We start from the raw sequence: 15,249 nt of genomic DNA, 5'->3' as shown, positions 1-15,249 counted from the left end.
TTCATAAAGCAGATTGCACAAAATTTCCTTAGCAATGGCATGGATTAATGGTTGATTATGGCTGATTGACTATCCAATTACATACCAATTAATTGGATGATTGACTTGCCAAATTACATGCCAATTAGTTGGTTGATTGACTTACCTATTTCAAGACCTTCCTTAAGCGTGATTTAATTGCCAATCTCAGTCTATTTTTGGCATGGAGGAGCTGCAAATTTCAGACTAAATCAACCTTAATTTTAGGCTTTTATTAGTTAGTCCTTTTTTACTTTATTTACTTTCCAATGTTGGAACCAATTTAATTTCCTTTCCATAGCAAGTAGGTAGTCATATTTTCAGCCATGCTTTATAAATAGCATGCACTCATTGTAATGAAGATCACGAATGAAAATTATAAAAAGTGAGGTTTGCTTCTTCTATTGGTTCTTCAAAGAACTTTTGAACTTATCAAGGATTTTTCCTTGTGGCGTTCAAACTTTATACCTTCGATTCGTGATTCCATTATAATCATTGGGTCGAGGGTTGTTACTTTATACCTTTGATTCGCGTTTCACTTATAAACGTTGGGTCAAGGTTTTCTATCCAAAAAAAACATATCTGAATTTTAGCTTTCTTGGGTCCGTATTCCAATATTGTTGTTGGGTCTCAAAGCAAGTCGATTGAGGTTCGCATCATTGAGCCACCCCCTTGGGCTCCAAGGGGGTGGTCGAGAGCCACCCCCTTTGTGCCGAGCCACCCCCATCCGGCCAGAAGGGGGTGGCCAGGCTACCCCCATGGCCCCCAAATGGCCAAGGGGGTAGCTCGGCCACTCCCAATCTTTTTTGTTTTTTTTTTTTAGAAAATACTTTTTTTTTTAATTAAAAAAAAAAATTAAGTTGGTGCCACGTGTCAACATTTGATTGGTCCACGTGAAATTCCATTAAGTCAACTAACGGTCAACTGACGGAGGACTAACTTGGTCTATTATCAAAACCACATGGACCTCCTGTGATAAAAATGAAACCTTAGAGGAGAAAAAATAAAGCTGTAAAACCTTAGGAAGGTCTGAAGTATTTAATCCTAAAAAATATATGTTATTAAGATCGAATTGTATTATTGGGTGTACATTTTTTAGTAAATTTGATTAAAATTCAACTTTTATTAAAATGAAACAACCAAACTAATAAATAAGAATGACTATTTTATTTTACTTTTTAAATTTCTAATAATAATTTTTTTAATAAAATAATTATTTTGGCTCTCAGAGAAGTGCTAGAGAGTTAAAGAGAATTGTTCAGAATTTTTTTTCAAACTGACGTGGCATATATAATAGCAGCCATCCCTTGAATTTTCATTTTAAAATTTTGGTATGTCAGTTTGAAAAAAATTATGAACAATTCTCTTTTAACTCTCTAGCACTTCTCAATCCTTTGAGCACGGTAATATGAAGACTACTAGTCTACTAGCAACAAAGGAGTAATTAAGACCAAATCAATGCAGATAACTCTCACCGAAATCTGATTCTCATAAATGTGCGGGTTCATTTATTTTGGCGAAATGTAGGGCAAGTTTGTGAACAAAACTTTGACTATTGACTTAGACTTTTAACCCACACAATTGAGTCAACACAATATGTAATCGATGATCTCTTGAAAGTATTGTTGTAGAAGGGAACTTTTTAAGGGAAGAAGAACCAAGTGCTCCACCACTATTTCTTGAAGGGAAGAAAGAACCAAGTATTGCTTGGGAGCTTCGACCTCGGATTGAATACGGCAAAAAGACGACGCTTCATCCAGAACAAAATATTTTGGGAGGGAATATTGGTGATTCAACAAAATAGTTGAGCAAAAGCCTATCGTGGCCTTGCAAACGATCTACTACATTGGGTGGCATCACAATGTCCATAGCAGTAGTAATTGTCTCTAAATCATCATTAGAATCACGAAGAAGCATTTTGGGAAGAAAATAAGGACTATTGAAAAAATAACTTGCCATAAAAGAAAAAAATTGATATTGAATGGAAAATAAACTTTGGTTAAGGTGTGTTGGAAATAAATTCACACTACAAGCCTACCAAATTCTAGGCCCAATGGCCAAGAATAGACCCATAAAAATATTAATTAAATAGCAAGGGCTATTTAATTAATCAATAGATAATATATTTCAATTAGGATTACATTGAAATAAACAAGTTCAATCCTAGCTCAAGCTCCCATGAATTCAAGATTATCTCTACAAGATGACTACTCAAGATTATCTCTACATGATAGCTGTTGAGTTCTATCTCAATTTTGGACACCCAATCCAACTCAAACAAGGAGAACTAATTCCGGTCTACTTCAACTCTCCAAGCCTATAAATGAGCCCCTACACAAGGTACTAAAACATTTTCTCTCATATTCTCATATCCTTTGAATATTCTCTCTCAAAGCTCAATTAGTCCCTTTGAGCATATTGAATGATTATGTGCCAAAACACGATATTTCTCTTAGAAACTGTCCGACTTTGGCATTTGAGTGTCCCTTACAATTGCTCTTTTGCAGTTTTGCAGTGATTTGGAGTGCACGACGACGACGTATTGAAAACCCCGAAGAAAACGCATCCACCATGTTGAAAATTGTTCTAACAAGGTGAATGAAATTAAAAAGGAAATTGTCTTATTTATATTGAAAGTGTATGACCGTTGTATAAGGACAATTTTTTTTTTCTTCAAAAATATGATCATTAGGAACAAAATATTTTTTAAAAAAATATGACCTTTAGGAAAAGATAAATACTAAAAAATATGGCCGTTAAGAAAAGACAAATATTCAAAACTATGAGCCAAATATTAGGAAAAAGTGATTTGGATTGCACGACGACGACGTATTAAAGACTCTGAAGAAAGCGCATCTGCCATGAGGACAAATTTTTTTTTTTTTTTTTTTTTTTCAAAAATATGATCATTAGGAATAAGTTTTTTTTTTTTTTTAAAAAAAAATATGGCCGTTAAGAAAAGACAAATATTCAAAAATATGATTCTTAATGGAGAAAGAATAGAGAAATCTTTGAAAATAAATATTTAAATAGAATAGTGAAAGTTGATAACTAAAATGTTGAGGTTGATGTAAGTACTTTGAAAAAGTGGATAGATAAAATAGAAAAATGTGATATTTTAGGTATTTTCGCTAGTAAATTTGTTAAGGTTGCTGTGAATTCTCTAACTATCATACTACCATGAAGCATTAAACCATCCATATCATTTAATATATAGCTACAATATAAAATTTTGCATATTATGCTTAAGGGTTTTTTATTTATTTTATTTATTTATTAAACTAAGCTAATATAGGCCCCAAGGAATGGGCCAACATGCAGTAAGCCTATCATTGCCTAAGGGTTAACCTAAGGTTTAGCTTAGCTTGGGGATGTTACAAGGGTGGCCGCACCAGATTGAGATGGATGCATAGCCACCCTCCTCCGATTAGGGTAGCCACATGGCTAGGGGTGTCAACCCGGTCCGGTTTCCCGGTTTTTGGCCAAAACCGGAACCGGAACCAGGGTACCCCGGTTCTCAATTTTGAGAAACCGGAACCGGAACCGGGACCCCGGTTAACCGGGGTCCCGGTTACCGGCCGGTTCCGGTATTACCCGGTCCGGTAACCGGTTTTTTTTTTTTTTAAATTGATTTTTGGGCTTATTTTAAGTATTGGGCCTAAAATAAGCCAATTTTTTTTTCATAAGTTGGCCCATTTTTTTTAAAATCTATTAGTTTCTTTGTCTAAATTAAAGGGGCTTTGTTGTGATTGTTCCAAATAATTAAAAAATAAACCTTAAAAAGTCCAAAAATCCTAAAAAATCATTGTTTTTGCCTATTTGGGCCTTAGAAATAAAAATTTAATTTTTTAAAATACCCTAAACCTAAACCTAAGTGTAAAAAATATTAATATATATAATATATATATTAATATATAAATATAATAATATATAAATATTATTAAATAAAATGGAAACCCGGTTCCGGTATTCCCGGTAAAAACCGGGTACCAAAAACCGGTACCAGAACCGGGGTACCCGGTTTTTAGATTTTTCAAACCGGGACCCCGGTTTCCCGGTTCCCGGTTTCCCGGTTTTCCGGTTCCGGTTCCGGTTCCCCGGTAATTTTTGACACCCCTACACATGGCCACATTAAGTGGGTTTTTTTTTCTTTTTAATTTTTTTTTTAAATTTAAATTTAAATTTAAATTTTTTTAAGTTATCTTTTATGACCGTAAAAGTTAAGCATTAAATAAAAATGCTTATCATTAAATAAAAATGCTTTCTATTTTTTTTTTTTTTAAAAAAATAATAATTAAGTACTTATAGAGTTATAGAATATGTATGTTATAGTTTGCTTATCCAATAGAAAGCTAAAGTACATAATAACACAAACTCATACTCAACAAAAATAGAAATACAAACATGAAATGAGGATACAATACAAGTTTTTGAAAATGACTGATGTAATACAAACTAACTTCTCATATTGCATAGAAGGAAGGAACTCTTGACAACAATTTGTTTAATAACTATCTAGCATGGGGAGCAAATTCAGATTCAAGCTCTGAAGGGGTTCTTTTGGATAAGCCTTTAGTTGCAATCATTTGACTTCTTTCCTGAGCCAAACATTCCTTTAGTTCTGCCAATACATTGCTCATGTCTGGCCTTTCGATTGCAACTGGTGCTATGCATGACATGGCTATCTCCACAGCTTTCCAAGCTGAATTGGTGTTGAATGCTCCTTCTAACCTTGGATCGACAATGTTCTGAATATCCCCCCGTTCAATCAAAGGATTAATCCATTCAAATATGTGAATGTTTTTCACAGGGCCTCTTACTATTGCAGGTTGGCCAGTGATCAGCTCAAACAAAATTATCCCAAAGCTATAGACATCACTTTTCTTATTGAAGATTCTAGATGCTTGAAATCTGTATAGAAAACAAAAGTGATTAGATTGATATAAGGAGCCCAAAGGGTGATTTTATGCATATTCATTACTTCCATTATATCCTAGTTGCTTGAAGCTTAAGTAAAACAATATGCCTTAAAAGCTTATTAACTAAGAAAAGAAGTATTTGGAATCAGTAGGTCTAAACACTTACCCAGGATCGAGGTACCCTAATGTGCCAGCTGGACGAGTTGACACATGAGAGTCATTTTCATTCACAAAGGCTCTAGATAGCCCAAAATCAGCTATCTTGGCTTGCATGTGTTCATTTAATAAAATGTTGGAAGTTTTCAAATCTCTATGGATTATAGGTGGCTTACAACCATTATGTAGATACTCCAATCCTGCAAATCAACCAGAAATTGTTAACTTATCCAAAGATAGATGAGATAAATAATCATTTAGTTGATTTGTTTGCAAACCATGTGCTGCATCCACTGCAATATGAAGTCTCTCATTCCATTTTAAGACGCATGTGTTGGTAACTGCAGAAAAAAAAAACATTATCTCTTTTAGTTGAGTTGTTATCAAGAACTTTCCCAGCTTCACATGATGCAAGAAAATAAAAATATCTATTTTATGTTCTTTTTGTTTTGTTCCCACATTCTTGTATGTTGAGATATTACAATTGGTACTTCACAAAAGCACAATAATGATTACACTTCAAGAGGTGGTGCTCATTGTGTGTGGTAATAAGAGCAGGCAACATGAGACTGCTTATGGTAAATGACTTGACAAGCATTTGGGATGAGTTACAACTTGTTAGGTGGCCAAATTTAACTAGAAGCCTATCAAGTGTAGCTATTAGGGGTGAAAAAGGTGGTTACAGTTAGTAACTACTTCCGCTGACCGCCTATGCGGTTAACCGGCTGCTTTTTTTTAAAAAAAAAAAATTAAAAAGTTAATTTTTTTTTTTTTAAATGACGTCATTTTTATGGTAATATGATAATACCCTACTATATACGACATAGTTTCTAAATTATATATTTATATATATATTACATTAATATATATTACATAATATACATAAAGGCGGTTAGCGGTTTTTTTAAAACCCAAAACTGCTAACCATAACTACCTAGACGGTTAGCGGTTTTTCCTAAACTGCCTTCAAAAGCAGTTAGTGGTTAACGGTTAGCGCGGTTAGCGATTAGTAGTTATGGAACTCTAATCAAGCCTTGCCCTAACTTCTGATTGGATAAAGGTAACTTAATAGTGACTCATATATAGGATGAGGAACCCTTTTGATGGTAAATACCTGATAATTGCTGTTGTAGATTGCCATTAGACATGTACTCATATATGAGTGCCTTTTTTTGATCACCCTCATCACAGTATCCAACAAGAGAAACCAAGTTTCTATGATGAACTACTATTAAGAGTTGTGCCTGCATTTCAAAGCGGGGCTCCATTCTTAGTAGGAGCAGTCATATTTCTTGAAACCTTTGGAAGTAATTGAACACACTGGCTACAGTACTATTCTATCTAACCTCTGCTTGAAATTCCTTATAGCCTTGGTTTGATGAAGGAGAGAGCAACTTAACAGCAACTTGAGTATCATCTTTCAGTGTGCCATGGTACACGCTTCCAAATCCTCCTCTTCCAATGATGGTTTTGAAGTTATTAGTTATACTCACAACTTCAGAGTAGCTATACCGTCGATTCTGTGATTTGATGTTCGATTTGGCAACTGTAGGTACAACAAAGAAGATCATCACAATTTTAACATGCACAAATCTAATATAAAAAGGTTCCACATTTGCATGTTAATCATGTTTGTGTCATCAAATATATTTCATGTCACATGCTATTGTTAGGATTATGGAGGAGATTTTGATGTGTTCTTTTTCTTTTTGTGTATTCTTGAGATCTTATAACACTATTTAAACTCTTGTCAAACTTTAATTTAAATTACCAGTTATCTCAAAAAGTTAAGCTGATAGAAATGAGTAAATTTAGAGCCTGTTTGTGATTGCGTTTGAGAAATAGGGCTTTTAAATCAAAAAGAGCTTGGGTAAAAGCTTAATTTTTAAGCTTTTACTGCAAGTTCTTTTTGGCCATTTTTAGGTTTTTTGAATCGTTAAAAGTGCTTTTAATTTTTTTACCAAACGAATACTTTTTTCTTTAAACGGATTTTTTGAGTGTTAAAAGCACTTTTAGGCCCCTCAAACGCAATCCCAAACAGACTTTTAATCATTTAACCATTACTTTAACATTCTCCCTCACGTGTGGATTCAAACTCCCTTTTAATAGGTGAGGCCCAACACGTGGAATATTTAATTGAAATGGGGGGTGTAATGACGGAGTCAAGGTTTGATCCCAGAACCTTTAACTTTGATACCATGTTAAATTACCAGTTATCCAAAAAGCTCAAGGTGATAGGAAGAGTTAAATTTAATCACTTAACGATTACTTTAACACTTTCCTATGTTATTATTTTCATTAGTAATATTTTTCTGGTAAAAAATTATATCAGGTATCCCAGACAGACCCTAAAAAGGCAATCTTAAGTTGCATAGTTTCCTTTTACTATTATATGCTTCGTCAAAATGGCCTCTAGTGAGAAGCTAATTAGTGTTCACCTTTTTCTTTTCCCTTCAATTTATGTTCACATTTTTCATAACCTTCTTAAAGGCCTTGTGTATCATAGAAAAAAATAAGATGATTTATGATTGGGTGCCATATCTCTTGTAAATAAGCTCACCTCTATAAATTGTAATGAGAATTACAGAAGCAAAGGATAAAGAAAGAACTACCTCTTTTTCTTTTCCTTATATATATAGCCAAAGCAGCAAAGGTGGACAGAAGGACTAGGACTGCTATAATAGATGATGCAACAATAGGAATAACCAACTTCTTTTTCTTCTTTCTCTTGCATGGAGCTAACTGCAGACAAAGATCTGGATTGTCGCCGACTCTTGCATAAAGCGCATCAAAGTAAGATGCCATTGTGAGTAAGTTACTAAAAGATTGATAGATGATGTTGTCATCATGCAGTAAAAATTACTATTGGAAATTCAAAGGGTTTTTCTAGTATTTACCATCTACAGTCTACAACAAGTAATTATAAAGGGAAAAGATAAACAAAATAGAAGGGACAATTTAAAATAGCTTTATTAAGCAACCAAAGAAAATGAATTAACATTGGTGGCAGGAAGATAAACTAACCTCAGTGCAAATTTTCCATCCATAGACTTTTGCACAAGAGCCTCAGGAACTGAACCTGTGAGCTTGTTACCACTTAAATCACTGCAGAGATAGTGTTAAACTTAAGAACATCACCTCAATTTTCTTTCCCAAAGGTCAAGTTCACAATACCTCAAAACTCAACAACTTACAGGGTGTTCAAATACGGCAGTTGCGCTAAAAAATATGGAAATGGCCCTGTAAAATCATTATATGACAAATCCCTGAAACAGAAAGAGTTAGCAAGCTTTGGGATAAAGATATTCGTAGATGTTAAGCAAAAAAATTGTTTTCGATTCTTTACAATGTGATATTCAATGACGAGAGTTGCATATACATATTACACTTTCCAAGTAAAAAGTTCCTTATATCAAATCCCACAAATATGCTATCAAAGCATTAAAACCTTGATCAGCAGTCTAAGATATCCATTTGCCAATCGGTAATATCAAGACTCACAAGGATTGCAATGCTTTGAGATTGGAGAATGAAGCTGCAATCTCCCCTGCCAATTTGCTTGAGCTCAAGTTTCTGTTTATAATTATGAACGAAGGAAAAGTTATTGCCATTGAATTTCACAGAAGTGTCTAGCAAGTTTTGATGCATTAAAAGCACACTCACAATGAGATGATCCTTGGAGGATTGTCGTTACTGCAATTCAAACCATCCCATGAGAATTCACTTGGGACACATGGATCGCCTTGCCAGTTTCTAGTCACGCTGTAAAATTCCTTGATTTCCATGATAGCTTCAACTAATGTTTTTAATGAAAAACAAAATAAGTAATATATAATTATTTCAAAAGGAAGTTGTTCACACAGGAGGGAGAATTCGAAATACAAAATCATATATATAGAAATATGAAAAGTATAAAACGATTCATTTTATATTTTGGACACAAGGAAATTAAGGGCCATTTGGTAAAATCATCATTTATAAAAGACTCCTACTTGTCTATTGTTTTTTTTTTTCTTTTTCTTTTTGATATGTCCGCATAAGAGTGGGAAGGGGGATTCGAACTAATGACCTCTGCTTCATTATGCCTCTTGGGGACCCTACTTGTCTATTGTTGAAGGGACCATTTGGTAGATTTTTAGCCTTATAATAGCCATTTTCATGAGAGTGGCTATTCCTTAAATTGAGGAATATTCATTTCTTTAGGAACAAACTATATTTTTTATAAAAAAACTCACAATATATTTTTTATTTTCTGAATCTGCCATAGGTCGTCAGAGTTAGCCGGAATTAATAGGAATCCACCTTTGGCCGCCAGAATTCTATCTTCTTAAACAAACAGAGCCTCAATTTGTTTTGTAGGTATTTTAGTAATTTTGATTTAATTCCAATGAGAGCATCGAAGAATATGAATAAATATTTTATTCCATCTTATTCTATTTCTAGAAATAACTATTTATTTTCTTAATAAAATAGTCGCTCCACATACTAAACAGCAAGAAACTGAGCATAATCCTTACTTTAGGAAAACAGAGAAGAGAAGAAAGCGTACCATCACCTACGGCCGTTGGTTTATTTGGGAGCTCTATTAACACAAAAACCTCAACAGCGTTGAGGATCGGAGGAAACTTAGTTCCCTCTATTGCATTTATTGAAAAATGAATCCCGCTTCCACTAATTGGTGGATCATCCTGGACTAAGGTGAGTGGTTTTAGATAATCAAGCTTAACAGGTTCTGCGAGTTTGCGGTCACCATTCAAATCGATGGTCAATTCCCTCTGCTGCCCGGCTCCAAGCTTCTCAATCTCAGCAAAGTGAAAGTTAAAAGAATACTTAGAAAGAGAATTTCGAGGAGACCGGTATACGCTCAAGGGAATGCTAGCATTCATTGTTGTGGCAGCAGTCTGCAACACCTTGGCCGGTACTTTATATGCGTTATCATTGCCTTCGGTGTAAATTGTCGAATTGGTGGCGATTGGCTTCCAATTATCATATAGTAAAGGCTCCCAATAGCGATCATAGACATCGTGTGGATACCTAATTGAGAGAAATTTAATGATTATTTTAAAAATTACGTCAATTTTAAGAAGATAAAAAAATGGTTTCTAAAATTTCTAGATAGAAATGCATTCAAATTGTGTCAGAACAACTTTATATACTGTTCGAAAGGAAAATAATTACCTGCTTCTTGATTCAGTTGTTTTCATGCCGATGTTAAATCGGTACATGGTAAAAAGTGCCACGTCCTCATCAATTTGATAAATTGAATTGTCCAAACGACGTAGTTCCAATGCTGAAATGAAGGGTACGCCATGGCCAGTGTCCACGAGACACACATCTATGTAATCCGTTGAGGGAGTATAAATAATCTCATAATAAACTGGATTTGCTGGATTCACTGTGTCCCACAAATTAGGGCCGAGATATAGGTCAAATGTTGGGGTCATGTTTTTGCCATCATAGTTCCCATACTCGAACGTGGCTCTCACCAAATAGTTATTATATTTGCCCTGCTCCGGTCTTAGGGTGTAACAATTCCTTGTTCCTTTAGGAAAACTTCTCAAGTTCTTTTGCGACCTCCATTCATTCAAGTAATTGGACACTGTCAATGCTGTCATAGCTATTCCAGTATCTATCATTTCCTTATCTGACTTGTAAGGAATCCCAGTTACCTCGTTAATGTAATCTTCATCGCTTCCACAGTCAATGCTAATGAAACCTTGCAATTTTTACAAATTAACAAGAAATCATGAGGTTCGATCAAACAAAGGCCTTGTTTGGTAAAAAACAATGACTTTATAATGCACTGTTCATGATTGGTGAGAAAAAAAATGAGTGTAATAATTAGTATAGAAAAGTGAAAAAGTTGTATTGAAAAATGAGAAAAATTTGTTTTGTAGTGATTTTTTTAGTTGAATAGTAGTAAAAAGTGAATGATGTGATATAAAAGATAAATGATGTGATATAAAAAGTGAAAATGTTTTGATGTCGATTTTTTTGAAAAATGAGATGAATAATGTGGGAGAATGTGATGTTGTTTAACAAACAATACCAAAGTCATATCGATTTATTTTTGACAAAATGGGTCACGTGAAACGGACGTGACCCCTCCCATGTTAAGATTTAACACAAAATCCTGAGATTTGCTATAAATAAAAGAGAGCTTAATAGGAAACAATGCATATTTTAGAAGTTTGCGGGATAAGTGTAATTAAAAAAAAAAAGAAAAAAAAAATTAAATATAAGAGCCAGCTCGCGAGTTGGCCCAGCTTAGGTCGACTTATTATGAGCTCGAACTCACTCAAACTCGACTTGGTTACACTCCTAGTTACGCGTTACAGCAAACTTTTCTTAAACCAATGGTCTCCAATTCTCCATGAATTCCCACGTTAATTGTAATACTCCAGGAAAGCATGCTAATAACTTGGCATGCACCAAATAAAGATTCCAAAATAAAAAACTAGGTTCACCAAATGTTCAAGATTAATCTATGTGTTCCCTTATGACCCTTTTTCTTTTAAAAAATAAAATAAAATAAAAAGTAAAAAATAAGGAGAAACTTCAAAAAATTCTCATGAACTTTTACTCATTTTTATACTACCCCTCAAAGTTTAAAACCTCTCAATTAAGGGTATCAAATTTTCAATTTTTTTCAATTACTCCATTATGTTAGGATTTTTCGTTAAATATTATCAAAATTTCCAACATACCCCTGTTTTGTTTTTATATAAAAAAAATAATATTGCAAACGTTTATTTTTTATTTTTTATATAAGAAAAAAAAAACACTTGAATCTTTACAATTTTTTTATTTTTATTTTTGGGAAACTTTAAAAAGTCCTCTGGACTTCTACATATTTTGACATGACCCCCAAGTTCAAAACCTCTAAATTTCACCTCCTGAACTTCTAATTTGATGCAATTTACTCATTCCGTTAGGATTTGGCGTTAAATCCTAGCTAACAGAAGTTAAAATACCAAAATATCCTCAATTTATTTATTTTTATAAAAAAAAAAATCAATTTTAAATTAAGGGTATATTTAGAATTTTATAAAAGTTCAAGAGGTATAAAAGGCCACTTCATCCCTTTTATCATCTGCTTTAACGCCAAACCCTAACCGGGGGGGGGGGGGGGGGGGGTTTGAGTGTTGCAATTGAGAGCGTTTAAATTTTGGAGAAGTCATGTCAAAACGCGTAAAAGCTCATGAGACTTTGTGATGTTTCCCTTTATTTTTTATAATACAAAAATCGGAGTATTGTGAAAATTTTGACAAAATTTAACGAAAATGATTTAATTGAAAGAACTTGAAAGTTTAATACCCTTAATTGAGAGTTTTTTTTTTTTTTTTTAATTAACTTTAAAAAGGTACTTTCAAAATGCATGAAAGTTCAAGAAGATTTTTTGAAGTTTCCTTAAAAAAAAAAATAATGTATGTAGTTACCTGGAATGTCAGCAGCAAGTTCTCTTCGAGCATGGTGATTTTTTGCTGCTGCTAGTTTTGAGTTGCCAAGAATTGTAATCGCAGAAACAAAGAAGAGCCACGCTTTCAAATCCATTTTGGTCTTCATTCCAATTTCCTTAACAAATTTTAGTTGAGCCCAAAAATATTTATAGAGTTAGTAGTGCCCCCAAAATTACGTTTGAAGCAAAAAGGAGACCAGACCTGTCTCATTCTCACTCTAAACCTTATTCAGGGTTGAGTGAAGTTTGCGCTAATCTTTATAATTATTGGACTTAAAATACTTCTGCAAAAGATGCGCTTAATAAACGCATAATGAGAAAGAGTAATTCTATTCATCATCTTATTTTCATCAAAATTTATATAATGTAGTCCTCTTAAATAAATATTCTCTACTTAAGGGTTGATTATAAATGTTTCAACTACTATCATTTAAATCAAATATGTATATTATGAGTTTATATTTTTGATAGCTTCTAAAAGAAATTGATTTACAAGATTTTCCATAGAAAATACCATGAAAAACATGCTAATACGAAGGCTACGGGCAACAAAGGAGTAAGACCAAATCAAAGCTGATCTCTCCTAAATCTTACACGTGCATTCATTTTGCTGAAATGTATTAAACAAAAGACTTTGACTCTTGACTTTTACTTTTAAGCCACACAATTGAGTCAACACCACATGTGATCGATAGACTCTGGAAAGTCTTGACGTAAAAAAGGAGTCCATATAACTTGGACCGGGTCATTCTTTTATGTATTATTGAACCCGAATCATCAAGATAATAAAATGGCAAAAACAGTATAACGAAGTGGCTTTTAAAATTATTATTTGATTATGATAAATAATTACAAATTTTATAGTGATTTTAAAAAGCACATCAATTTTTGATGAATAGAAGAGGGACATAAGAAATAGTTTTTTTTTTTTTTTTTTTTTACATGTCAGGACAAGAGGGGAGGAGGGAGATTCAAACTAGTGACCTTCACTTCATTAAGTGTGGTCCCAGTCGATTGAGCTACCTCTTGAGGACAAGAAATAGTTTTTCTTAAATGTAGGAATCAAACAATTTTTTGATTTCTTATTGAAATAAATTTTATAGTAGCTTCTCTTATTCTTTCTCTATACCATTTAAAGAGAAAAGATAAACCAATTAGATATTATTTCAAATGAATGTTAGAGAAAAGAGAAAGATACTTTTTATTTTTATTTTTTGACATGTCCGCACTATTGATGATAGTTTTTTGAAGAGTGCCGTGGCACAAAGTCCGAGGAGTCGTCGGTCTGCAAAAGAAGAAAAGGGTAGGATAAGAGCTGCAGGGGGTGTGCCGGCGGGAATAGCTCTGATGCCTAAGTCAGTGAACTGTTTGAGAATGTATAAGCGCAATGAGAGCTTGAGAGAGAATTGTGATTACCCAAATAATGAACTGGTGACTCCCTTTTATAGGAATCAGGTAGAGTTGTAACCTTGTAATTCTCGGCCCCACATTCCCGAGGATCCATGTGTGCCATGCTGGCGAAGTGAATCATGGTTTGTGGGTTACTCTACAATTATAAGATCGTGGAGTGTGTTAGTGGGTGGCTTGGCCACGTTTGTGTTGGACGTGGGTGTTGTGTTAAAATTTTAATATACTCGCAAGTGCACGAATCGTTTGCAGTTAATAGATTGCAAGTGCGAGGTCGATTTCACAGGGAATTGTGTTTTTGAAAAACAAATTATATCTAAACTAATTAAATCCTAACCTAGTTTCGAAAAAGATTTGATTTTGGGTTTTCTAAATAAAAGATAAAATATAAACTAAATAAAGTAAAATAGTCAAAAGGTAAAGTACTAAAGTTTTGGAATCCACACTCACAAAATCATAACAACATGTGCCATGTTCATCAATATTATCCAAAGTTCTAACAATAAAATTTTAGGTATGTTTTACTTTCGCTTCAAAAAGTTAATCAAAACAATCTCATGTATCCATTTTTTTACACAAATCATAAAAGAAATCCAATTTAAATCAAATCATCAGATGTATACGTAAATCACAAAATATATCCAATTTAAATCAAAACATCAATTGTATCCATAGAATAAATCACAAGGGATATCCAATTTTTTATGAATTAAAAACCACGCAATCAATTGTATGAAATTATCTCAAATCATCAAATGTATCATTGAATCACAAAAGATATCCAATAATCACTTCACAAATTGATTAGAAGTAAAATAATTGAAGTATCAAAAATCAATAAAATTGGATAATATTAACTTACATGAAAACAATGTTACTCTTCATTGATGATGCTTCATTCTCAACCTTAGTTGAGAATTTAGCTACATATGACTATGAAGAAAATAAAACCTAAACCTAAAGAAAAACTAAGCTAAGAGGGGAGAAAAGTTGTGGAATTTCGAACTTGGTCTCCAGCTCCCTTTTCTTGAGGCTTAGCAGTCTATTTATAGGGGTTTCTATGGCTTAAAACCCTAAAAATAGCGGTACGGCATAGCTGGCAGACAAGTGCACTCAATCGCACTCGTGCATGCGTTCTTCCTCCTACGGCACCACGCCCGCGTGATGCTTTCTTGGCTTTAGGCATGGGTGCGCTCGAGCGCACGCCCATCCAGATAGGAATGTCCACCGTCCTGACGGGTGCTTGTTGTCTCCTTTGTAGCTTTCTTCCCAATCTTTGCATTTTTCTCT

General features: G+C 33.7%; 1 protein-coding gene and 1 pseudogene across 1 annotated transcript; one reads left to right on the top strand and one right to left on the bottom strand.

Annotated features, from left to right (window-relative positions):
* LOC148583057 (uncharacterized) overlaps positions 1-2,564 on the top strand; it is a 7,339-nt pseudogene extending 4,775 nt beyond the window's left edge.
* Positions 2,565-4,447: 1,883 nt separating this feature from the next.
* On the bottom strand, positions 4,448-12,647 carry LOC132165094 (putative leucine-rich repeat receptor-like serine/threonine-protein kinase At2g19230). The gene is made up of 13 exons (XM_059575596.2): positions 12,533-12,647; positions 10,272-10,809; positions 9,643-10,127; positions 8,757-8,889; positions 8,595-8,666; positions 8,288-8,359; positions 8,118-8,198; positions 7,706-7,866; positions 6,440-6,639; positions 6,208-6,337; positions 5,372-5,434; positions 5,104-5,293; positions 4,448-4,929 (listed from the first exon to the last, which is right to left on the bottom strand). Exons 1-13 carry the CDS (start codon positions 12,645-12,647, stop codon positions 4,530-4,532), a joined length of 2,640 nt encoding a protein of 879 aa, XP_059431579.2. The 3' UTR covers positions 4,448-4,529.
* Positions 12,648-15,249: the final 2,602 nt, after the last annotated feature.

This window comes from Corylus avellana, chromosome 11 (genome assembly GCF_965113065.1).
Source record: "Corylus avellana chromosome 11, dhCorAvel1.hap1.2, whole genome shotgun sequence".
NCBI classification, from domain to species: Eukaryota; Viridiplantae; Streptophyta; class Magnoliopsida; order Fagales; family Betulaceae; genus Corylus; species Corylus avellana.
The sequence above is the reverse complement of the archived record's forward strand: the minus strand, read 5'-3'. Positions and strand labels throughout refer to the sequence as shown.